Source organism: Balearica regulorum, chromosome 5 (assembly GCF_011004875.1).
Source record: "Balearica regulorum gibbericeps isolate bBalReg1 chromosome 5, bBalReg1.pri, whole genome shotgun sequence".
Taxonomy (NCBI): Eukaryota; Metazoa; Chordata; class Aves; order Gruiformes; family Gruidae; genus Balearica; species Balearica regulorum.
In genome coordinates this window covers 9,442,426-9,469,623 of record NC_046188.1, presented here as the reverse complement: position 1 = coordinate 9,469,623, position 27,198 = coordinate 9,442,426, and the positions used below count along the sequence as shown (strand labels likewise).

The window sequence follows — 27,198 nt, the reverse complement described above, 5'->3', positions numbered from 1 at the left end:
ACATTTATATTCATGGCTGCTATTCTGAAAGACCCATACTGCATATTGATGGCTTCCTGCCCCAGGAGATGTCATTTGCAGACCATTTTAAAGCAAAGGGGTTTAGCCCTCAGAGAGGCTGGAGAAGAACATTGTGTCTGTTTACAGGCACCTAAAACCAGAATATCTTGGAGTTATGGTGCAGGCTGCTACAAGAGCTGAAGTTAAACCACAGCCTACAATGTTTTTAACTTTATTTAAGTATTATTCTTTGATTTTTTTTTTTTTTTTTTTAATCCTTTGCATGACTGTCCCTCTCTCCAAAGCAGTACTGTCTGAGGGTAGACATTGCACTACACAAGAGGGAAAGGAATTACTGCTACTGAACCTTTTTTTTGTGTCCATGGGTCTAAGGATGTGCACTGCCTGGAACTGGAGACAGCAGCAGTCTAAAGCTGAGGTTAAAGAGAAGAGTAGAAACTTCCCGAAGCATACAGTTGCCCTTTACCTTTCTTTACATCCACCACCCCAAGCCCAATCTTTCACTTGGCCTGCCTTCTTCAGCATGTCTCATTAAATAACTCATACCAACTCATTAAAAATAGCTTAGCTATTAGACATTATTTTTTTTCCTCAGAGTCAATCACTTGAGATTTTTGTGGAACAGATGGGAAAATTAAAAACAATCTGTCAGAATTAAGGAACAAGATCAAATTAAGCTGGAAAGAAGTAGCAGCAAGTTATTACAATTGTCTGCTTCTCACACCATCTTGAGATAAGAGGGTACAGAAATGGCACAAATCTGTAGAACTTTCTATTTAATTACTTCTAATTTTCTGAGAGACTGACAAACAATTTTGAACATAAATTTACTTTTTTTAACAAACCACTACACACAAGTTCTAATATTACTTGTCATAGTTGGAGGGTCATGGAGGAGAAAGTTCAGAATTACACCTTCTTAGGAGGAATGTGACATTACAAATGCCATTTGGTATTTCTTATTCCACAAGAAACAATATAACATGAAATATTTCCACAGGTCACTAAGTCTGTAACTTCTGAAAACCCACTTAAAGCCGCATTCAGGGCAGTTATTTGAGTATTATAGAAAGTTAGGGCAAGACTGTTCAATTGATCTAAGTGGAGGATCCCATGAGCCACTGCTTCCAACGGGTTTCTGTATTGCTGCAACAACCCAAATATGCGGGTTCAGCTGTTTGGTCTGGCCTATAAGATAAGGAAATTATCTTCTGGAGTTTTAAATCATCATACAAAGAATTCACTACAAAATTGAGATTACTATTTTTACAGATGATACAGGCTACCAAAAAGGACTACTACGAATACATCTTTTAGTGTTATCATACCACTGGATATTACAAGGCTATTTTATGTTTCAAGGCAATTCCCTCTAAAATACTACAACCAATCCTATTTTGGAATATTATATATGCATCTATAAGCTTTAAAGTAATCAATAAAGAGTAAACATATAAAATAAAAAAATTAAAACATTCACAATGACTTTGGGAATATCTTCACAAATAAAAGATAGAAAAGACAACCAAAGCCCAAGCTGCATGTTAGCAGAGAAGAGAAGAGAGGGAAAAAAAAAAAAAAGCCCAGCCAATTTTCCTAAAAAGGGAGGGATCCTAGACAAGAATCTATTCTGAAATGGACAAAGATCCTAACCCAGCAACAGGCTTCATGTGCCCATGTCCCAAAGAGGAGCACAAGACCACTTTTTTGTTATTTTTTACGAAGAAAAAGAATACTCAGATGTAACAAGATCACGATGGATCCAAAACTTGCCTACATACCTTAAAAACAAGCTATAACATGTCTAAACAAATGAAACAGTGTCTCAGCTTCAACCTGCCAACCTTTTCATTTTGGGTGGCAGATTATTACTTTCATCATATTCCATAGCTGTACATCTTTGCTGGCTATTCCTCCAGCAGCTGACAGCCAGGGAAATTGCTGGTGCAAAAAGAACAGGTCATTTATGCAAACGCAATGCCACTGAGCCCCAGATCTGCACCTGGGACTTGCTAAGCACACAGCACAAGTGTTGCACACAGGTATTGCATTCAGTACCTGCCACTGCCGGTGGGCTTGCCACCTCTGTAGGCAAGAGATGGTTGAAGAAAACTCTTCAAAATGTGCTCTATGTGTCATTCAGGAGCTATAATTTGCTTCTGTAAGACATAGATCATTTTGGACCATTGAAGGAGACTTGGATCCCTCACACTGCATCTGTTGGTGGCTGCTTTAGGAACTACAACCAAACAGAAAGACAACATATTAAGAGAGGACACAGGTTTGTACAGGGTCTTCCAGGGCTAGTGAAGACCACAGGGCTGCTCAGCTTTGAGCCCAACCCCTCCTTGGCTTCCCCTTGCAGTAGCTCCTGCTCACGTTATACATGCAATTAATCACTACTCCAATTACAGGAGACTTTTTCCCAAAGAAAGCACACATGTAAACAGGTTACTGTGCAATAATGTAGGACACTGTTTTTCTATAAATATAGGAACAATTAGGGTAGTCTTAAAATATTTTAAGAAAGATATACCCAAAATGTCAGCAAGACGTATCTACACAGATCAGCTAACCTGTACTTGAGCTTTTATTGTACTCAAGTTTGCAGTTAAAGTGTGCCTGGTCTTGGCATCTAACACACTGTGTTCTTAAAGGGATTCCAACTATTCAGTCAAGGATCTCATGTAGCATTTAACCATTTAAACTTCAAAGAAAACCTTGAGTGAAATAGGTAAGCATTAGGATTCTCTAATGGATATTTGGCTTTCCCAACGTGCAGAAGTTAAATATGACTGACCCATGGACATCTGCAACACAGGAGTCCAGAATCTTAATTCCTCCTCCACCTTTAAGACTCTCATTGAAAGAGATTACCCACCTGAATACAACCTTTATAGTTGAAAACACCTCTTACAAGATTTTAGAAAATTACTTCATTTTGTGCCATTGGCCTAGAAAACTACTTCCAAATTTCTTCCTTCCCCAAACACAGTACAGCTCTGTATTTATTGAACTCATGGTAACTGATGCTTTATAACATTCCAGTAGAGCAAACATTTATATAGAAATACTACTACAACTCACACACTCACACCTGAGAAAGGAAGGTGGTGTTTCTAGGAGCAATGTAAAAACCACACTATTTGACAACCGCAGTTATGAGGTAGGACAGATGAAAACTGACATCCTGTTAAATGTGCACACATATATGGACAGACAGAAAGTTAATTCTTTTGAAATATATCCTAGCAATTAAGATCAGCAAATGAGCTTTGCCAAAGCTACAAGAACATATACTTCTTGAGCTCCAATATTTGAAGGAAGGTTTTGAGGGATAGGGGTTGGGTGTTTTGGCTTTTTTCAGTGGGTTTGGCTTTTTTTTTTTTGTCTGAAGGGTTTGTTTGCATTTTGTTGTTGGATTTGGGGTTTTTTTTTAATGTAGAAAAGTAATTTCACCTTGTACTCATCAGTTTGGTAATCTTCTATCTTGATGATTTGTCAGTTGTTGACCTGGGCTACAGTTAATCCAAAGCAACTGTTAACACTTACTAATGCTTTTCATGAGACAAACTTCTGAAATCCTTTAATAAAAAAAGATTGATTCAGCCTTTCATTATTCTTAGATGCGACCTTAATATGTACTTTACAAATGTGAATTTGCAAAACTAAAAAATAATTTAAAAAAAAAAAATCACAGTATAGTAATAGCAAAGAAAAGGACAAAATTCTCTTGTGTTTCTGTGAATGAAATAAGACTCTCAAGGCTGGAGATGAGGATTTTTAAAGATAATCTTGTACTAATACCATAGTATGCTAAGTAATTGATGAGGTAACATGGGCAAAGAAGCTGACCTTTCTTTAATCATTGTAAGAGCAACTCAGGATCTCCTTGTGTCTAGCATGGGTTATGTGTGTGTCACACACATTGTGATCAGAATTGAATAATGGAAGACAAAGCACCTAAAAAACCACTAACGTTAACATTGAAAGCCTGGGCTTCCCAGCTCTTAACCTCAACCACTTCCACCTACTTTTAAAGGCTAAAAATTAGCTCAAAATTAGTTGAAAGTCTGTAATATCATTTGTGCTGCTTACAAACAATAATCTCAGCTCCATAATGGAGACTTTAGGAAGTAATGTTATTTGATTTTAAAAGAATGCAACAAACCAACCAAAACAAAGCACCAAAACCCCCGCAACATTATCAGAGTTTGTGGTAACTCAGTTACCATTCTCAAAGAAGACAAAGAAAAAACAATGGCAGATGCCAAAAAAGAAACACAAAAACAGCAAACAGGAATAAAAGCAAGTCATTGATCAGTCCCCTTGACTCTCAACAGATATTTGGTATTAAAAATCCCTTTGATACAATCAGAAGAAAATAATCAAATGTAGTGTGTAATCACAGAATTATTTAAGAGACACATATTAATCTCTGCTGGAGAGCATGTGGATATAAAACATACATGTAATATTTTTGCCTAGATGGCTCATAAGGGAAAAAATGTCAAGACTTAGTAATCATACTAGAAGGAAAGTTAGTAAGAAAATAAATAAATCATTTAGAAGTCCTATAATTATTTTATCTTTAAAATATAAATTTGTTTTGCTTCTTGAAGATATAGGAATTTGGCTTGCTTTGTTCCTACAGTGTTGACAAACTGATCTTTCATATTGTTTTCCATGTCAAGACTATATTTTAAAAAGACTAGATGGAATTATAATGTTTGATGAACACCTCAGATCAGGATTAAAGCATGTTAATGAAAAAGTGTCCTTTTCTTGTTCAAACCAGAAATGACTGTGCTTTCAATCTTAAAGTGATAATCAAAAAAAAAAAAAACCCCAACCCCAAACTTGTTTGAGAACTAACAATCAAAAGTAATTCTTTGGGAGGATTCATCCTTCAGGAGGGCCTACTTGATCTTAAGTCATTTCAAAATTATTTTGGGTGACCATGAGAAAGAACTGCATGTAGTCCCTGTGTGACTTCTGTATTCAAATTAACTATCCGTTTCATAGTTGGACACGTCCCTGAAAACTTCTAATGCAGTATCTGAAGTGCTGTCGTCTTCCTTTTATCAGAGCAGCACCCAGTATCTTAAGCCAGAGAAAACAGTCCCTTCGTTTTCAGAACAGACATGTAATAAAGCTGTACCCTTTGATTATTCTCCAGTGCAATTCCTTTAGTTTCCCAGAGCTTTAACTGCACTATAATGCAGATAGTGCTGAGATTAAATGTGTGTGCTTGCACAATCTTTCCTAGTTCATTTAAGTCTTCCTTCAAAGCATTTTACATTTTTCAAAGGCCAACACCAATCCAATTGGCTGCTTAAAAAGCAGCCTATTACAAAAGCAAAGCTATAAGCTCCTGACAAAAACGTTCAGCCTTTCATACTAATCACAGATAAAGTGGATTTGGCAAAAGATAATTAGAGACGTCTAGAAGACTTCTGTATTCTGATAAAATTTGAATGCTTTCTCCAATACAACTTAAATATTTAATAATAAGTAAAACCAGAATAAAGTTGTGAGACATGCATACTTAAGAAAAAAATGCTGTGGAAAAAATCTAAAGGAAGATTGGTTTCAGTAAACTGAACTGCAGCAGGAAGTTGTTCATGACACCATAAAGAAGGAAGCATATGTTTGGTTAATCATCGGACTGGTGGAAGAATGAATTAAGTGCTAACAAATCCATATACATGCACTTTAAAACATAATCTCTATCTACTTGTAAAGTTTGCAGCCAAGCAGAGAATATGATACTGGACAATTTCTTTGAAATAAACAATCCTGCCAGCACCCTGTTTTCATATAACAAAGGGAAAAAAAATAGAAAGTAAATTCAACTGCAAAATAAATGAGACATCAAAGCATGTTGCTCTCAATAACATTCTTTAAGTGTCGTATCTTGGCCCGTATCCCAGGATACCCTTGGAAATGACACACTGCATCTCAATGGGATTCTTTCAACAAAATATTTTAATAAATAAATTCAGGTTTTATTCTAAGTTATTTGATTAAATAAAGCTCTGTGGGTATTACGTGCAACAGATGTCAGAGCCTGATGGTCTTTTGTTCCAATTCCTAATTATTTGTGAAACTGCCATTTATAAATGCTATCACATAATAAGACCAATAAATAACCCATCTAAAAGGCATTAGTATGATTGCATTCTGAAATGGCAAAAATCAAAGTTTTAAAACAATAGCAGGTTTCAAGTTCACAAAATAAAGAGCCTGAGTGTTCTGCCCTAGTAAAAGTAAAGGACAAACCAGCAACTTTGTTTCTTACCTACCAAAACCCAAACATGAAGTAACACAATCTTTTGCCAGGTATGAACGTATAGATTCTCAGCACCATTAGTGAGAACATAAACTAAGAAAGTCAGTTGTTCAAAATTTACCTAATTTCCCCCTTTTGAGAATAATGGTTGCAACAGTTTCCTCTTTTCCAAGAGATATTTTCAGATAGAATTATAAAAATACACGCACTCAGATTATAGAACATTTTTGAGCTTTCGTAGGATTATTTTTACCAAACCCATATGCAGGCCACAACCGTGCTACCATCTCTAAACCATGTAAAACTTTGGCACCCTTCAGACAGAACAGGTTTAATTCAAAACCACCTGGAAGCAAAGGGAAGACTCTCTTTGATTTCAGTAACTACACGAGAATAAAAATACCCACAATAATATGCAACATTATTGTAAATACTAAAAAATGAAAATCCTAAAGTTGCAAAAACAAGATGCCTCTAATCTGGCTACCAGAAACCTGTATTTAGAAATTTATGACTAATCAGCCAAAACTCCTGTGTACCTCCTTAGTTTTAAGAATTCTTATGGATTCCGTTCTTAAAAATGAGGCAAACATTTAACTTCCCAATGAAGCAATGCCCTCAATAAAGATGTTATTGCCATTTTACCCTATTTCAGTGATACAGCAGAGAAGAGTTTATATGCTATACAGTGCTTTCATATCACATATTGAAAAAGGTGAAATGAGAATCTGAAAATTTGGTTTTTGATTTTGTGTTTTTCTCTGATAACTTTACAGCAGCAAATACATTTATTTTTGCCTTGTTGCTATGATTTTATTTAGATCGGATCCTAAGGTAACAACATAATAAGACATCTTAAAAAACAATAAATACGCCTGCAGAATTCCTGGCACATAAGCAGAGGATCTGTCAAGTCTTCACTTAAAAAACCCCCCAAAAACAAAACACAAAAAACTACAAGCATTAAGTGCATTTTATTTGCAAATATCATATGCAAACAAATCGTGTAGTTACTTGGGTTGAAAGAAACTAATAGGCTACTACATTTTTTCCTTCTAATAGCAGGAAAAATATCATTATCCTGATAGCATCCTTGATAGACAGATATCGAGTCCAGACCTGAGTGTTTTCAATGACAGTGATTACAAAACACGCCTTCCTAGATTGTTTTATTGCCTATTGGTAAAAATGGTGTCTTAGTGTTTAATTTAAAAAATACTTTCCACATGAGACACTATTCCTTGTTCTATCATTGATTATTGATGAAATTAAAATGATTCCAGCCTGCTTTATAACATTCCTTTACATTTTTGTGATAAGTAGTAATTTTTCTCTTCAGTTGTGTTATCCTTTGCATGAACATGCCCAGCCATCATTACCTTCTCTCAGCTATTATTTCCCTAAACTTTTCATCATTTTTGTTGTTTGTTGAACTACATCCAGTTTATTTTAAACAGTGCATTATCTTCTGCACTATCTTTGAAGATAAGCATGAAAATTCCACACCATTGACACCCTCAAGGAGACATTACAAAGACAAACAAGGTTTACAGCACAACAGCACATCATTGCACATAAAAGGCACATGCCACCCAAGAAAAACTTATTTTTTTTTTAACCTATAAAGATGTTAAAAAGCTGCATTTTACCCATTGTAAAGCTACTGTGGTAATTCTTGCACAAAGGAAGCATCTGAGTTAAATTTCATGGTGTCTTATAACACAGTAGGACATAAACCAGTAAAATACATATGAGATTAAGTTTCCATAAAGCCCCAAATGATCTGGCATATGAAATCGGAGAAGGAATTTAATCCACTCCTATAATGTGGTCAGGGCACATGACTTCCACCCTGTCTCCATAGCTGCCTGCTCCAGCCCCGGAGCCAGAATAGCATCCCCAGCTCCTCCAGGCCACTCGCGCGGCTCCAGCAACCCATCACCTGGCCGGCTCTCATGGCCAGGGCCAAGGATGCAGCAGGCTCCCGACGCAGCTGTTCGGCGGCAGCATACTGAGCTCCCCAACTTCAGTGGCACCCAGAAGCCAGTTACACAGGTAATTTCAGAGCACAGAGTAACCTGTTGAGTATATTCGTAGTCCTGTTCTGAGTTATGATAATTTTTAACTGGCCTCGAGAACCTCTTTCTGTTTATCCCCCAGCGCTTATACCTGCAGGAGACAACACGCCAAGGTGCGGATTGCCTTGGTTCCCTTCAGCCTGCAAACTCCCTCCTGACGGAAAACTACATTTTTCAGTTGTCTTTGTAATAAAGTATAAAGCCTCTTTTCTGAGCAAACAAAATTAAATTAAATTAGGAATTAGTTTGTTTTAAATGTGAAATAAATTATTCTCTTTACCTAAGCCAGTCTTAAAAAGCAGGAATATTATTTCCTTCTCTTTTTAGAGAGATAAGAAAAGACATAAAGTCTTTTCCATTAAGAATTTTTAAGTCAGGAAGTATTACTGAGCCACTGTGACATGTTTTTGTAGGTAAAAAACACAGCATAAAAAGGGTACAATGCACATGCAGAGTTGTAAGTTTTTAGTCCAAATGTCTTTTCCTTGTCACATGATAGTTTCAGGGTTGAGAGGAACTCACATAACAATCCTGCATGCTAGTCGGTCTCTCAAATTTGTTTTCTTTTAAATGTAGTGCATATTACAGTGAATTTTTCATACTTCTAAATAGAGAAGTAGCCATAATTTTGCTTTATATCCATTTACAATGCAATTGGAAAGCTGTCCTTTTACTTGTCAACTAGCAAAAGGTACAGTTATGTTCCTGTTCTGAAATGTTACTACTCAAAGCACAAAAGCGAGCACATGACTGTACACTGACCTTCATCTGTTCCCAAATTATGTTTTTTAAAAGCCTTGAATCTGTTTAAGGCGAGTTGCTGAAACCTGAAACGAACTTGGTCTATTGCTTTATAAAGCAGATGAATGTAAAACTTCAGTATTACATTTCAGGCTCTTACTGTACTAAATATAGCAAAATTAGGATGAAGGAGAATATAACTGGAACCTGAGTCTGGTTTGAGAGAATAATTTTTTGTTACAGGCATCAATGATTACTTTGTAATATTTGGTACGTTTCTATTTCTGACATAAAATCACCATAAATTTGCAGAAAGAAAATGTCCTCAAGTTTTTTATTTTTAAAAGCAATAACCTTAAAAAATATTAACTCCTCCCCCTGCAAATCACACCACCACAAATTGCTAACTAGCTCCAATAGACCCAAGTCTAAGCAGCACCTTGAAATACACCTTGTGTTTAAATTTTCATCGCTTGCACTCTGCTTGATATTAATTTTTAGTAATCTTCATTGTTGTTTCCAATGACATAATAAAACCTTGCAATAAGCTCTGCTAATGTTCATTTGCATGTTTCGAAGAAAGATTAACCTAAATGTAACTCCACAGGACAAGAACGATAGTAAAAGCATTATTTTCCAATAGAAAAATGGCTTATAACTTGACATTTCTTGACAAGTTTGCAAATTTTTGGCAGTTGTCAGATGGGAACTGTAACATTCATTAAGTATTTAATCTACTTACAAAATCATAGAAACCTTCAGGTTATAAGAGTTATGGAGATCATCAGATCCAACCTCCTGCTCAAAATCAGGCTAAATTCTAAGTTAGGTCTGATTTCTCAGAGCCTTGTCCAGTAAAGGTTTGAATTTCTCCATGGATGGAGGTTCCTCAGCCTCTCTGGGCAAAGTGTTTCAGGATGTACCTACGCACTGCGGGTATATCTTTTTGCCCTCAGTCTTTCTTCTGTTACAATTTAAACCTCAATATGGTAGGAAATGACACTTCTTTTGTCTATATTGACACTCAGTTGACTTTTAACAGCGCAGGTTTTGAAGGTCTGCCTTGCTAATGGTTTATTTTGTGACCAGTAATAATTTTGCACAAAACTGTTTTGTTTTTTTCTTTAAGTGGCATGGAAGGATTGAGAGCAAGCAATTATGTGTTCAGCATAAATTACAAACTATGTAAAGCAGAGGTGACTCCAGGACTGATACTCTAGTTCTAAATGGTCATGATCTTAAAAAAGATCTTAAGAAAGCTCAGGAGCCACACACTGCAGACTCAACCCCAGATTTGCGATAACTAAGAAGAAAAGAAAAGAAAAAGAAAAGGAAAAAAAAGAAAAAGAAAAAAGAAAAAAGAAAAAGAAAAAGAAAAATAGTATCTAATAAAAATTCTGCTATTTCAGCTTGTGCCAGTGTTACACCAGCTTGCATATGGTTAAATGACCTTGTCCCACTGCAATACACTGTGAGATTTTAAAAGGTGACTCACACTTAATGCAAATGAAATGACTACTGCTGTCCTCATGTTTTTGTCTTTGTATAATCAGCTGTTCGTCTGAACAGTTGGAAAGGATAAATTTATACAAAACTATCTTCATCTCTTTTGCTAAATATTTTCCTGTATCAAGTGTATATTCTGATACAAATCTATTGAATATTAGCTTGTGTTGATTTCCTTTAAAATGAGAAAGAACACTTGGGTCCCAAGGGAACCCAGCACACAAGCTCTCAGTTCACTATCATACAGCAAGGAAGTCAGTCTTAAGCACACATTTACTTGTGCTGCTGAAAGAGGATGACAGATAAAGACATAAGTTAGCCTCAATGTCTGGTTTTATATGATTAGCACAGTAATTTTTTTAATTCAGCATTATTAAATTCATTATGCATATCAATATGTAAATATATAATATATACATGTGTGTACAGATCTGACATGCCAATGTGTATGTTCAATTTAAGTAAAAAGACATTAAAAAACTTGGAGCATTTAACGGTATTAGAGTAGTTTCAGAAGTAAAATAAGTTTTGAATATTTTTGAAAAGTATTATGGAAAAGGGATCTCAATTATGGAAAACGCCTACAATCTTCCTGAAGAAGACATATGCACTAGGAAATCCTGATCAACAGGAAACCTCTCCTCTTCTTCAAGACTTTATCCGTCATTAAGAGTAGTGAACTCTAAGAGTCCTCTAAGTATGAAGTCCTCTATAATCTTCATCAACTAGACATAGTTGACTTTTCCATATAACTAGTATCACAGCTGTCCTATTAAAATACAGTAGAATGTGGAGCTTTAATGCATTATAAGGAATTTTGAACCTAATTCATCTGATAATAATTGGCTTCATATTCACAAATAGAATTTATTTAAAACCATGGATTTCCTATACAGAAAGTTCACATTATTACCTCTGGTGTCAGAAGTTGCACTGAATTTACTTGTGCAAGAGTGTTAGATATTCTACAGTTCAATAGTAGTCACTAATAAGTTAGGATGGCAGCTGTTGTACATCTGAAGCTAACAAATGTTATGTGACCAGAGATGACTGGCATGACATGTGGCTGTAGCCTTTTTATACAGTTATGTTCACAACTATTTTAAAAATGTCCACAAAAGTCCTTCAGAAATACTGTTCCCAAGAAGTTCATGGAAAACTGATCCTTTAATATTTACTCCACTCAGTTAGTTGCATATATTCACACATTATCACAGAGCGATAATCTAAAGTTTAAACAAAAATAGTAATGCAAATCATTCATCTGGAAGTCAAGTTCTCAACACTGTGACTTGAGGCTGGATTCACTTGCTTGAAACTATAGGGCATATATCAAATTTCCAGCAATCAATTATCATTTCAGCCTTTGTATCTGCGATCATAAATCCAGGCACATGCCCATATGGATAGACAAAGTGCAAAGACAGAACTGTCTTCCAGGCAAATTCCAAAAGCAAGTGCGAAGTTCAGGATTGAAATATCACTCCCTTTTCTGTCTTGATTCTCAAGCAGTACAGGCATTTTTAATTTAATCTAATATTTCCCAGTGTTCCTTGAACTTTTACTTCATGATCTTTATATTGTTAAAAAGCGCTGCTATCACTTTATGTCCATCCCAGATACCGACACACAAAAAGACTCAATGTAAGTATTTAGAGTGTTCCAACAGAGAAGAACTTCCAAAATGCAATTAATTTTACCAACTTATTTCACACACAAGAATAATATCTCTCTCAACATGGTTCTGGTTATAAATCACAATTTCTTTTACCATTAGCGTTTTGCTACAATTTTTTTACATTTAATAGATTTAGAAAAGCTTCTAGGGAAAAGTTGTTACCTTTGCTTTTTTGTTTTTATCTTCTAGTACCTGTGTGACTAGATTAAATATTTATACTTTAAAAAAAGACATAGTACTATTTCAGTATTTAATGGCTCTGAGACTGTGCCTGTTTCATGTATACCCTATTTGTTATAATTTTGCATGAACTGATCTTTGAAGTCAGGAGTTAACTGCCCTGATAGGAGAAACAAAATTGGAAAGACAGAACAAAGTTGTTGGCCATCCATTTCTTTCCATGTGCTTAGGAGAGGGTTTTGGCGTACAGAATGGGGGGCCTGATATATATCACTGACTATATAGCAGTGATGGAGAGGATTAAAATAAAAAAGTTAGCATAATACTGGGATTTGCTTAAACATAAAACACAATCTCTACCTTATTCCAAGAAATTGCCAGTGAAAAAAAAATCAAACAGTATGACCATAACTTTTTATTGCTTTTTAACAGTCTTTCTATTAGGATAATACCTGGGATTGTGTATTCACAGGTGAGAGGGTATGGTCACATACTTGGGACTAGACCATTTAACAGCACAAATAACAACAGGGTTAACTATGTCGGGGGCAGAGTCCTTCCTTCAGGTGATACATTGACTCTGAAAAAAAAAAATTTCATACAACCCAAACTTTCAGTTCCATCTTCTATGTAATCATTAAAATGTACAATACATCACGTACCAAAACTCTAATATTTGAAAAGTCAAGCACAGACAAAACTTACTGAAAACATAATAAACCATGAGAAGATTTAAAAATGTCTGCTAATTCTGTCTAAAATAGTAGAGAACTAACTGCAGGTATTACACAAAAAGTGAGAATTGAAGAGGAAACTGGAGGAAAAAGAAGTGACTCCACATCAACAAGATCTGATCAATGGAGGAGAATACAGCATGAAATACAACATAAAGACAAAAGGAAATAATGCAATTCCATCTGTTACCTGTCATGAGTCCTCATAAAATCCCAGAACTTCTTAATGCCATTCTGGGGGAAAAAATAAATAAATCCATCAGTAAAATTAATTCCAAGTGAAAACTGACTATAAATAATTTTAACAAAATTTTAACAGGCATTTCTTTGAAAACTTGGTACCGCTGGTTTTATTTACAAGACCATTATTCTGGATTTTAGCAGTATTATAAATGCGGAGGACTGTCTTAGGATAGTTCAAAATCTTAGATCCACAATATTATGCTGACAGCTAACGTAAGACTATGGCAGTCTTCAGGCCCAATTTTGGCCACAGTATCAAGTCCAGATGCCCAATCTAATCATTCAGGTGCTAGGAAGCTATAAGCTAAGTTTGAACCAGTAAAATAACCCATAGATCTAAGTTCTTCCATGTCCAGAAATGGTCTTATCTTAGGAGGACAGCTCAGTGCTTACCTCCTAACTAAACTCATTTGGGATCCAGGAACAAGAAGACATCCTTCCCTCCAACCCCTGACAAGCCCAAAATAGTAGTTTTGCCTAGCATGAAGAGATCACACTTTGTTCTATACAGCAGCTGTTACTCTGCACTGCTTGTGGTGGTGAGGATACTAACAGTAGGCTTGAAGCCACAGCGCTCACCCAAGAACTGGGAGAGATAGAATGGATTATTTTCTCAAGTTGGGCTAATTAACTGTCCTCTGCTATCTTAAAAAGAATGACACCCACTACAGCAGAGCTGAAACCAATCCCTGAAAACAAGCATTCTTCCACAGTAATAATGAACATGTATGCACTTGCTTACATTTATATTCTATCTTCTATAATCACCTATTCATACACACCAGTTAATAGAGACATGTATATAATTCTTTACCCTGCTTATTCAAAGTGTGATGGTATTTTTCAGCTGAAATACAACTCAAGAGATTTCACTCCTAAGTCATTTTTAAGTCTATATAAGGAATCAGTAGACAACCACAGGAAATTATTTTGATTGATAACTTTCTCTTACTAGCAAGGCAAAAACTAGACCTGCTGAAAACCTACACACTTAAAATATGCTTAATGTGAAAAGCTGCACAAGCTCTCTATTATAAAGTATGGTTAAATGGATGATCAAACCCTCAGCAACTGGTTAATGATTTAAAGCAGGTAAATGTGAGGAATGAAAGAAGAATCAAGTTCAGTTGGTGGGTAAAGGTGCCAACCAATATAGACAGGCCCTTCAGCTCTATTACAGATGTCATGGCTACCAAGTACACAACAGCTGGTGGGGATTAGATAACAAGCACTCTGGTTCAGAGATTAAGCTCCTGAGCTTTATGAGTTTACCAAGCTTTTTGGAAGAGGGACTGTTTGCCTACTAGCTGGGTTTTCCTTCATTCCCATAACTCTAATTATAAACAGTTGTTCACCTCAAGAGAAACTCTACTCTTCCAATGGTGTCTGTGCATACCTTCTGTTAGCATTGACAGGAATCAAAGGCGTGCATTAGAAAAGAAGCCCTGTCATTGTTTAAATGCAATATAAGGTTGAAAGAGAAATAAAGACAGCAAATTCTCAGCGTGAACTCGAATATTAAAGTTGTTGTTTATCAAGCTGAATGTATATCCAATCTGTTCCACCTGGTGAGAGAGAGAGAGGAACAACTTTAAAAGAACTATGACACAACACACAGTTGCAACACTTGAACTTGATAGCATACGCTATGCTGTGTGGTAAGATAATTTAAGGTATTAAATGTGTATGGTCCACTCAACCCTTTTGTAGGTTTATTTCTACCTGTAAGACATGCATTTGTGGGATTTCCTCATTTGCAGATTGCTGTGCAATTTTCCATTTGACATGAGTGTATTGGGAAACTACGGACCAAGGATCATGTCTTCTGCATGTACTTTCATGCTGTTTCTCCAGTTTCAACCTTCCCTTGCCCCAAACAGTAAGATGTACTACCATCGTCTGTTGTCCCTTTGTAGTGTCCACTTGGGAGAAATGTGGGTGTCCAGCTGATGGAGAACAGAAAAAAGCCTGAATCAAGGCTCTCCTTGCGTTAATTTAGGCTATTAGTCCTGTGATAATACTTCCTAACGTATGATCCCAGCAACAATCTTCCTGGCTCTTTCCTCCTGCCATCATTTTGCAAATTATAGAACCTGATTGCTTTGGAGCACTTATGAAAGGGTTTCAAACAGCTGAGGAAAATTACACCCTAGAGAATCATCCTCATCCAGATGGGATCCATCAGATTCGAATGACCTCTTCTTAAGGATGAGCTCCATTAGCATTAACAGAATCCACCTCACAGACGTGCACATAATTTTTAATAGAAAGTAAAAGAAGGAACTTAGTACCTAAAAAGAAATTAATTGGAAAATAAAATCTATATTTTCTAAGTGGCTGGACAGCACATAGATCGCTTTCTCTAGAACATGATTTGATTAGTTTAAGACCCAAATTCAAAACCAGCCACAGGCTAAATTAATTTGAGACTGTCCATTCAAGATGTTATCATCATACCCTCTGACTGGACAATGTTTGTGAAGCTATTTTCTGCCTATATTTGAATAAAAAATTATTTCATATGATCAACCTGCACCTGTCCAAATAAATAAATCAATAAACAAATGAAACATTCCAGCATCTCATTGTTTACAGTGGCAGAAACTCAAATGAGCCCCATTCATGCCCTATTGTCCAAGTCAAATGTAATGTGAACCCAACTGTATGGAGTTGAGTTTCTATTGTACCCAAAGCGTGGTTCTTTCCTAACAGACTAGTATGGAGGTTGCTAATTATTAATAGCATGTAAACAGTTACCAGTGGTTCTTATGCTGCTTTACATACTTTACAGAACATTAATTCTAACCAGTTTCTAACCAACTATATCAAGCTGTAATATAACTATCTTATCTTTCAGACAAAAATATTAATTGCTGAAACTGATCAAGTTTTTAAAAGCCAGGTAGCCATGATTACTTGTTAAACTGTTCCATTCCGTATATCCTGGCCTTTGATAATGCTCTCCTATCATCACCAGTTACAGATAGTTGGAAAGAATTAAAGGTATCAATGGTCAACATCAGTCCCAAAAAAGAGATATATCTTCATGAAATACAAAAGATCTCTTAAACCCTTAACACTTCATTTTAATAAACATATATATTTGCATTATTATAAAATAGTCCATTCTCCAATGCCTAATAAGGAACAATCAAAGTATCTCTCAATGAAGTGAGAGAAATAAGTATAATTGATTGCTGGAAGATCTAAACACTGACGAAAGGAAGGAAAAATGAGTGTATTATTACATTTGAGAAAGACAAAAAAAATTATTCTTCAAATAGGAAATGTGTCCTATGATGTTTTATAAAGACAAATATGTCAAAAATATTTTATATTAGTTTTTATCTGTTCAGAATAGCAGTTCTGATACTGCAACAACCACGTATAACACATACTCGATTTGGTAAATCTTTAATCACAAAGTAATCACACTCTAGTTCTGTGCTCAGTGATCAGGTTCCGTGATGTTGCAATGCTGAACTAGTGCATATAGTATGTGTAAATTAATAAAGCTGTATTCCAGGAGAGGCAGCATGTGAGACAACTTCGTTTCACGTTACACAGAAGACAGATTACTTACATAAGCACAAATTGCATAAGAAAGCCGTACCAGGTCAGATGAGATGTCCATCTTGCCTAGTATCCTGTCTCTAACAGCTAAAGGAAAATTTAAGAACAGAGGAAGCATACAGCAACGCTTCTTCAGAATACTCCTCCAAGCCTTTGACAAAGGCAGCTGATGGGTGTCAAAATCCCTCAAAAAGGCATCCAAATCCAAGGCACAGTCCTCCCCCAACCCCAAAAAGCAAGCAGAAATAGCCATTTCTATACTATTTGAATGTGCAATAGCGTGTCACAAGTCCTGCTCATCTTGTCTATAAGACTGACTTGATAATGGCATTGACAACTAGAGTGTGCTACCAGCTTAACAGTCTGCACAAGAACTCAGTCCCTTTTGGTTCAAGTGATTCCAGGACAACCATGCACTGCAAAGAGCTGTCTGCTAGACAAGTGTTGACAGTGGATACAAGTTCAGCAGACATGACTCCTACCAGCAGAGAGCTGTTTATGATGCCACCCATACTTGATCTTCACATTCTCTGTCCTCCTTCCATCCTTGAAATCATTTTCCTAAGACTCTTCCTGCACCTGCTCATTGCCATAATTACAGGCAGGAGCCTGTTCACACTGTCTGTTATGGATAAGTTGGACTTGTCTGCAGCCTATAATCAAAATACCATTCTTTTTCCCACCTACACTCTCTCTGTCTCTGGCTAAAATGCCTTAAGAATGACCGCACCAGGGATACCACTGTCCTCTGCTTTCCTCCACCACCTTAGGCAATATGATGTCTGAACAACATGGTCAAATTGCTGTCAGGATACCAATGCAAAGGATAACTTTTGCTTACTAGAGAAACTCACCTAAGACTTAGCCCAGGCTAGCCAATAAAGAAGATAAAAAGGACTATGCCATGTTAACAATGTAGGAAGAAACATTCACTGTCACTGATCTTATGGTGACCCTGGGTGTGCTCCACATGTGACAAACCCTGGACACTTTCTGACACAAGTCACCTGGGAGTTTCCCTCTATTCTTCATTTAGGGCAGCTTAAATGCATTCCTCCCTCTTTTCCCTGAGGGCAGCAACCATACATGGTCTGCCACCCGAGAAGCTCTCAAACCAGCTCACACATCAGGTACATGTGTCTCCATATGTACCAATACTCAGCTCAGTGTTACACTGGTACCATCCTGGGCCTCCAAAAAAACCCAATCAAACCAACCCCACCTCAGTTTGGCTGTGGTCTCTACTGTTGTGTACAGCAGTAGATGCAGTTTTTTCAAATGGAGGGAGTAAGTACTTTAATACCATTTTAGAGAGACAGATGTAGGCCTTTCCTCAAGGACTCTCACAAAGAATGGGATCTGTTTATAAATAATGGAAGTGAATTAGAGCTGTGGTGCCCCAGTTATAATTAAGATGACCTGCAACTTTCTACTGAGTTTTGAGATGAGGAAGAGAAAGGGATAGTGGTGCAGCAGACCATGCCATGCAGCTGAAGGTAACCCAAGTACAGTGCCACACTAAGGGCTGACACGGCAGAAGTCTGTAAAATTATGAATGACATGGAGATGGTGAATGTGAAACAACTGTTCGTTATATCTCATAGTACAGAAGCACTGTCTCATAGCTGGCTCCCTGAGGAGAAAGATTAAGGCTTATCTGGGCACTTCCAAAGAACCAGTGCTGAAGTCCAGCAGCAGCACAGAGAAGTTTGCCTCACTTGGTCTATGTATAAAAGAATTTATAGCTTCTGAAACATCTATGTGCAAATGGTATTACATATATGTTTTATACTCACATAATTAAAGGTTTATACTTAGATTTTATTAAAAGTTTTATTATGAAGACTAAACTGAAGACATTTTAGTGTAATAGGCGCAAGAACACTCACTAAACCTCTTTAAATGCTTCCTTTATGTCATAATTGTTACACAACATTACACAAGGGTGTCTAAAATAAATCCTCAACATGAAGGTTTACAGTCATAGATTTCCTGTAGTTACTCCATTGGGAGTTCAAACCATTCAACAAATCAAAATTTATGTTGAATTTGCACTGATTTAAGTGACAGCCAAACTTGTAATGAGCTCTGGACAGACAACACGTGACTGAAGCAGAAATGATACTTATCCAAAATCTACTTAAAGCTTCTTTTTTATTTGTCTTATTTAAGTATTTAATAATTTTAAAAGCTACTGAACTGAAGACATTGGCCAATGTCATCTCTCATGTTTGTCCTCAGAAAACTTCTGCTTGGACAGGCAAAGTTGCCAAGAACTGCAAAGTCACACCAAAATCACTTCAGTAAAAAGGGTTCATACTTTGTATGACAAATTTTTGAGGAGACTGGTAACAGGCTAAGCAGGCAGATCACTTAAAATGTGGGGGACATATGTACAAAATAGCAAACTAACTTCATATATGCCACTAAAAGAGGGGGAAAAAAAAGTCTGTCCGTGACAATGATTAACTTCTTATTGTTTACATTACAGGAGAGACAACACTACGTTTGGCGACCCATTGTGATAGGCACTAAACATATGTAGTGGGAACAGTTCCTGTTCAATGATCTTACAATTCAGTTAAAGCCTAGACAAAAGTTGGTGTAAACAAACAGAGGCAGTTAAGGAAAAAAGACAAATACATTATGGTATAGATAAACTACAGGCACAAGTTGTGACGGCTAAAATGACAAACAACAGTCATGATCCCCTTGCCTCTACCAGTTGGACTGGGTTTAAAGCAGTCAGCCAAGAAGTAAATGTTCCATGTTTGTGAAAAAATCCAATTCAAGAAGTTATTTTTATATTATAATTGCTTCACTCTGTCCTCATTGCTCCATTTATTCTGTGTCCACGCTCCTAAGACACAAAAGCAGTTAATGACCTTAATGCAAAGGGATTATGACCATTCTTCATGCAATAAAATTATAACACTATAGGTACAGAAAAACAGATAAGAGAATTAATTGGCAAATAATGGTCTTAAACCAGAGTCAGCAAAGCCAAGCAAGCGTGCGGTCCCTGTTTAATGATTTACATGTAACAAAGCAGTAAAACACCCTAAAGGAATAATCAGATTTTGCTTTTTTCTGTTCTCAAAAACTTTTTTAAAAGGTATGATGCTATTTTTTTCTTTAAAAATGTGTAAAAGTTGTTTTTCTATTGCACTCATTTTCACATTCAACCCATCTTCTATAAATTTATCTACACAGCTTAGTATCAACGTGCACAGCAATGCCTCTATCTGGAAATTCATTACACATTCTCTTGTTGAGTTGTCTACTTGTTGCTCAGAACCACATGGCAAAAGAACACCAAACTTGTAACTTTATTAGATGAGTTTTCGTCAGGTTAATCCAGATGAGCACCATGCCTGGGGAATCAAGTAACTGACTCCTGAAGACAGACAAAAATCTGTGCCAACGCAGCCAGCTCCTGCAGCCTCCTGACACCTTTATTTCCTTAAGTGGTCATAGCTTAATGCTTTTCAATCATATTCACCTTTTTATGACCAATAAAAGCTGCCAAAAGGTAAATTTGCAATAAAAGCAACTCAGTAATTCATTCCTTTTTGCTTTATAACATATATGCTCCAATAATGGGAAAATATGCCCTGAAGATGTGTATTAGCTGCCGCTTCTCCTTGAATCACAGTTCTTGGGCTAAACAGAGTGGACTTCCCCTATGGTAAACCCAGCAAGACAGAAGACACCGGATGCTAGAAGTTAAGCCCCTATCCCTCTGTAAATGAACCTTTCCTTTCCTTTCTCCACTCGCTACAGAAGAAGTGCTCCTATCAGTTGAGATTTCCTTGTTACATTTCCTTTTACAGCTAATGGAATCTGATGTCACATCTGTAGCAGTTTTCAGTGGAAACATATGAGGATGTATAATCTAATATAAAACATTTCTTGCCAGCTGAATTATTAATGCTATAACTCTTTGTTATATATAATCAATACATAATGTTTCCAGTGTCCACAATGATGTGCCCACAGAAGCTGTACTTCCAGGCCAAACTCAAGATTGAATACTTTTTGCTTTTCACTTTCCTATCATACAATTAGTGACCAAATTACCTTGCACTGTCTGAATATTTTTCAGAGTATTTCCAACACTATGCCACATAAAAAAAATATGTGAACAATTAAAAAAATAAACCACCAGCTTTGATCTCCAAAAATCCATAGTTTGGGATTTTTTTAAAGAAATAAAGCATTAGTAATCAACATACTATGAAATCTGTATGAAGAACCAAAATCAAACAGAGAAAGACTGCTAAAGCAAGTTTGGACTTAAGTTTCCCAAGTAAGAATAAAATAAAATAGCTGTTCCATATACTTTAAAAGTTTCATTGCTTTCTATTAACTATTTTTATTGGATTAATAAATTAATGGGGTGTATTTTTGTTTATAGAAGCTAGAGAGCTGCCATGTTGTATGTAAAAATCTTCATCCACAAAAAAAACAGTGCAAAGGAACAGTCAAGAAATCAAGGACAATTAATATTCAACTTTATCATCTAAAAGAAAAACCCTGTCCTGAACAGATTATTTTACATATGAAATGTTTGAAATAATGACTATCATAAGTTTTTTTGTCTACTTTAAAGGTTTGATTTGTGATAAGCTGAAAGCTGTCATCTTTTTATATAATTGCAGATTTCATAGAAAGTATTACTTATCTTTCAAAATGAAAGGCAGCACTTTCAGCTGGCATAAAACCATACAACTAGATTAAATAATAAAATCAATAAAATCATTCTAATTTGCATTAGTTGAGTGCCTGGCCTTCTTTTTTTCGTTTTGAATGTATACATTGCTATTAGGGAACTGTCTTATGCTTGGCTATCATATTACACAACTACTAATTTAAATGCTATTAAACTCACTCAGTCCTAGGGTGCAGTCCTGTAACAGTGGTAGTCAATTGAAACCCAGGCTGCCCCTTGTTCTACCCCAGCTGCACGTCTCTGCTCTACCCCTACTCCATCACTGGCATTTGTGTAACCATGCAGCAAGCTGGTTCTGGGAACTGATCTGATTAAAAAAAAAACCAAACCCAACACTCTACATTAAAACCTGATTAAAAAGAAGATTTTTAGTAGTTAAGATTAATGTAATGGCATTATATACACCCAAGTTTTCACCAATGACTATTAAACAGAACAGCCTTGGTCTACTAAAAACTAGTCCAAGAGGATAGAGATGTATCTGATAAGGAGTGTTCTAGAAAGACACATGCACACAAGAAAGCCTAAATTACAATTTCAGTCCACACCCACTAATCCACTCCATCAGACTGCACACGCTGGAGTAAATGAAGCCTCATCTTCAAAAACAATTTGCAGAATTACTTGGTGATGCTGAAGAACTACTTCAAAAGAGTTTAAGTGTTATGGAATTTTACTGTTTTTTAAACAAGCCACTGTTTAAGCTCAAGAGGAAGGGGGGAGTGTTTGTTTTTTAAACAAAGCTTGTTAGATTTCATTACTAAACTATCCAGAATGTTTATTTTAAAAGCATCCTGATTACAAATAATAGCATTTTGCAGTTTTTAACTTATCATATTCAAATGTTTCAGTTAGAAATGATTGGTTTTACTGCCTTTGTGGAATCTGCATCCAAAAATACACAAACTGATGACTTTTCACAACATTAAAAATGAACATTCTATCTGAAGCACAACTACTACCGCTGCTAATTGGTTTTAATTGACAATATTAACAATTTCATAAGACTAAGCTAGCAAAGTTCACAACGACAAATCCTCCTATACCATAAAGAACAACATGGCAGCTCCAGCTGACAAGGCAGTTCTGGGCAGGGTAGGGAAAAGTTGCTGAGGTCTCCACTACACTCACCTTATGTTTAAGGATCTTGAACTAGAGACAGAGGTGCTCAGCCCTATGCGATAACAAACTCTGAGGTATAGACTTGACATCTTATCTGAAATTAGCTGGAAGACATAAAGGTACTTCTTGAAGAAATCATGTGTACCAGTGGAGACCACACCAGGGATGCCTCGAGAGACATAAAACCTAAGGTCATAGACTGTAATTTTTACAACCCATATCAATTTTCTCTTCAAAGTGAGGGTTATTCTGGTAGGAGTTTGTAATGAAACTGCAAACAGATGGTTATGGCAGTAGAGTTTACTGTTCAAAGGTGCAATTTTTTCACACTTTAGGAGGTAAAATAAACAATGGAGAATGCATTAATTTATTCAACTGTTAATGCAATACTGGGCCAAGCCACTGTGTTCATTTTATGTACATCAACTGCCAGAACAATTACAACTAAGATACTTGATGTGTAAGTAAACTTTCTCGTATAATCCTCTGGAAGTTTACTTTTCAGGTCACAGTTTGTTTTTTGTGTGTACTTTTCAACAATGGAGTTGTTGCAGTTTAGCTTGGCATTCAGCTATCAGTACGATCACTTACCTTTGAATGAAATTTATAAAACATGAGAATTAAGCATATATAAGTACACTAAATTAAGTCAAATCTCCTTTCTCTCCTTGTTTTTCTGTTTTTAAGGTACATTATTATTAAGCACAATTGTATATACATAGCAAACATGCTTTGTTCCAAGGCAAGTATGTAGCAGCATACTGAAATCTATACTACAAAGAATAAGGTTATGGTGTTTGGGTTAAGAAACCAAATATACACAAAGGTCAAATTTAGGACTTCTCTCACATCATTTTACTGCCAGGTCAGCACACAATCTAAGGTTATAAGTTGAGACAAAGATGGGGCTTTTTTAGTGCTAAGTTAACTCCAATTGTATTGAAAGGAACTAATTGCTAATAAGTAGAGTTTTCAGACTCTAGTGTTATTGTATATAAATGACAAAATTTAAAGCCAGTATTCAACATCTCTGTTTTTCTTAAATTCCTGTCATACTACTAAATTTTGCTGCATGTATTTTCCCATTTTCACTAAACTGTGTTTTCCCTTTGAAGTCTGCGACACACTTTCTTATTTTGCAGCAATAAAAGCAACATACATCTGAAACTTTTACTGGACATAGTTAAGGAATATATTCCTAATACTGAAAGATGATTTAACAGCGATAATATCATTTGCAAACTGTGCATTCAGCTGACATGATGGCAAAATACTTTCCTGTAAATAAGTACTGTACTTTCAAACAGATGTATTACACATCTCACACAGCCACTTATATCCATACTTGCTGAAAACCTGCACTGCAAAGGCCATTTTTTTTAATCTTCTCCCTATATTTTTCTGTTATTGTTAAAGAAAAAAATCTCACATAATTTGTATTAACAATTTATTGCAAAATTACTATCAAAGCAACAAAAACTCAGGAAATTAAAACTACTAAGATTTCTTTTGCCATACTTTCTGCTTAATCTAAGCTAAATCAGCATTTCCATCAAAATAGTATCACCCTCCCTTTCCCTGCTTTCTGCATGGCCTCCTGCACGCAAACAGCACAAACGTTTCTGCAACCCGCACACTGAGCCACACTAAAGATACCACCTGGTTAAACCAACTCAGCACAAAAAAGCTTCTCCATTGCCAGTCATGTTGCCACTGCATAAAGTTACGTGCCACACAAAAGAGGGGACAACTGTACCTGTAATTTCATGTCTCACATTCTACAACCTGATCTGCCAAATAATTAAAGACATACTAGACTTGATGATGTTCCATGGGATTAATAAATCTATCTTTGAAGAGGATCAGAAACTAGAAGCAATTAAGACAATTGTCTTGGGTAAACCACCATCAGAAATTGTAATGTTTTGTCTTCTGAATTCTGTATCAGGACAAGCAAAACCGATACTAACATTAAAAACATATCCCTGTGGAAAAGTAGCATTTTTTTTTTTTATTATTTTTTTTTTTAGTTTATTGTACACCTTACGCATCCAGTGAACATCAAGGGAAAAGTAAAATAAAATTCCCTGAACTATCCAAGAGGCTGAGAAACATAGATTCAGGAGGCACATCTATTGGCTCCAGCTCAGAGATTAAAAGCCAAGGAAATACCTCAACCAGAGAGCTGCTGAGAACTCCTAGGTGTTCTGTTTCATTTCTTTTTCTGGAGTTTTCCTTATTTGTATAGGTTGTTACATATTCACAGAGTTGGAAACAAACAAACAAACATGGCCTTTGTAGTTCAGTAATAAACAAATCTGGGGAGCAATTTATAATAATTCATTAACAACTCCAAAAGACAAGATTTAAGAAAACACTTTGTAGCATCCAGTAACTTTTGAGGCACTCACTGGGAAGATGGAAGATTTGAATTTAGACTTTACTCTGAACCCCTGTCATTTCAGGCAAATGCCAGAACTCCCAAATAACATCTAAACATCTTTATTGGATAATGTCATATTCTGTAGTGGGATTTAAAGTGCAATATTTGTCCTAAGATTACAAAACTATTTCTGCTCTACTGCCTGTTAGAGCCTTAGTGAAATTCAGTAAGACCGATTCCTGCAAATTCCTTTGGAATATGGCACTTACACTCCTATATCACTAAACCCAACATTTTTCCAAACTGCTAAATTTTACTGAGATACAGCCAACTATAAGAAAAATAAACTTTGTTTTAAAATTTTAAAGGGACCAAAAGAATTAAAAATGTCTCCAGGAAACTTGTTTTAATCTTTTCTGGCCCATTGGTAGCTGCTTCTTTTGACCACAAAATTACCAATATAAAGGGCCTGACTGAAATTTCAGATGAGTGATACTTAATGACAGGTAGGGGACATAATTCTGCACTCATCATAACATACCTACATCAATTATGTCTGTAGTAGGTGTTTCAAGATAGAGTGAGATTCAGTATAAAGTACCCATTGCGAGTCCGAGACCCCATAGTAGGTGAGAAATCTCACTTGATATTCTCATTAATCAAAATATCCTTTCAACCCCTTAGGAAGAAGACTCTCCAAATGATACATACTGGACAAACACTGTTTTGGTCCAAACCACATTCCCACAACTCGTGATTCCCCTGACCACTTACTGGTATAGCACCCCAAAGAATTTGGGACTGCTGAAGACAACCTTGTGTAGAATCTGACTCAGAGAGACATCAACCCCACTTACTTCGCTGGGATTTAGGGCTCTCACCTCACCTCTGCAGGCACAGCAGGGAGAGAAGCAAACACAAAGAAGTATAGCAAGTAGAAGGAGAAAATGAATTAAAATCATCGGTCCCAAGGCAACCACTACGCCTACAAGCATAATTTCTTCTTTGCTACCCTAGGTCATGACCCTCATCCAAAACAGGAAGGAAAGGAACTGTCCTTTCATCATTAATTTCGCTATGCCATTCAGGAAAACAACACTGACAACACCATAAAACCACAGTTTAAGTTGCCACTGGTGTTTCAGCCAAATGCTAATCACCACCATCAATTGTCTAATATTTCTCATTACCTCTTTACTCATTCTAACAAATTCCATTGCAACTTATACAAGGTATGATTAAAATCTTCTCTGGTTGACAAAGAGCCAGCAGAAAAAATCCTACCCCTCTTCTACCACAGTACTGGACCACTCCATTTTTAGACAGATAATAAAGCTGCATTCAAAAACTATGCAGTTGATGAATGCTGTTCTAATTTCAGAAACAAAAACTACCAACTATGTCACCTGAAGCAGAACATTGATAAGAAAAAGCCTGTGTATAGACTGTTGTATCATTAAAACTGGATTAAAAAAACCAACACAGAAAACAATTCATCATGCATAACTTCAAAGTTACTTAGTTTTGCAAATGCACCTGTAAAGCAATAGCGTAGATCACGTAAGTATGATTTTAAAAAGCAATTAACAAATCTATTCATTTATTTACAATTTACAAAGGACAACATATTTCTGATGCATAAGTCAAATCAATGCAAGAACAATATAGCTCAATGAACTGTAGAGCTTGCATCACACACCAGTCTGGTACATGCTAACAAAGCACCAGCATTAACAAGATTGACCAAGGTTAGCAAGCAGCACTTGGGAGATCCGAAGTTTCAAGAAAGTTGGGAACAAAGCCAGATGCAGCACCCTGGTGTCTCCACGGTGAAGTAAGATCAGGGAAGGACGCCTCCTATACAGCAAGTCTCATAGAAACGCGAGGTTACCGCTTACTGCAAGTGCTTTCACAG

At 36.2% G+C, this 27,198-nt stretch overlaps 1 protein-coding gene across 1 annotated transcript in view; it reads right to left on the bottom strand.

Moving 5' to 3' along the window:
* Window positions 1–27,198, bottom strand: part of NUDT14 (nudix hydrolase 14) — a 61,116-nt gene that overhangs the window by 19,546 nt on the left and 14,372 nt on the right. The window contains exon 2 of the mRNA XM_075753390.1: window positions 13,421–13,464. Within this exon, the coding sequence (XP_075609505.1) occupies window positions 13,421–13,464 (44 nt within the window). The remainder of the gene's footprint in view (window positions 1–13,420; window positions 13,465–27,198) is intronic.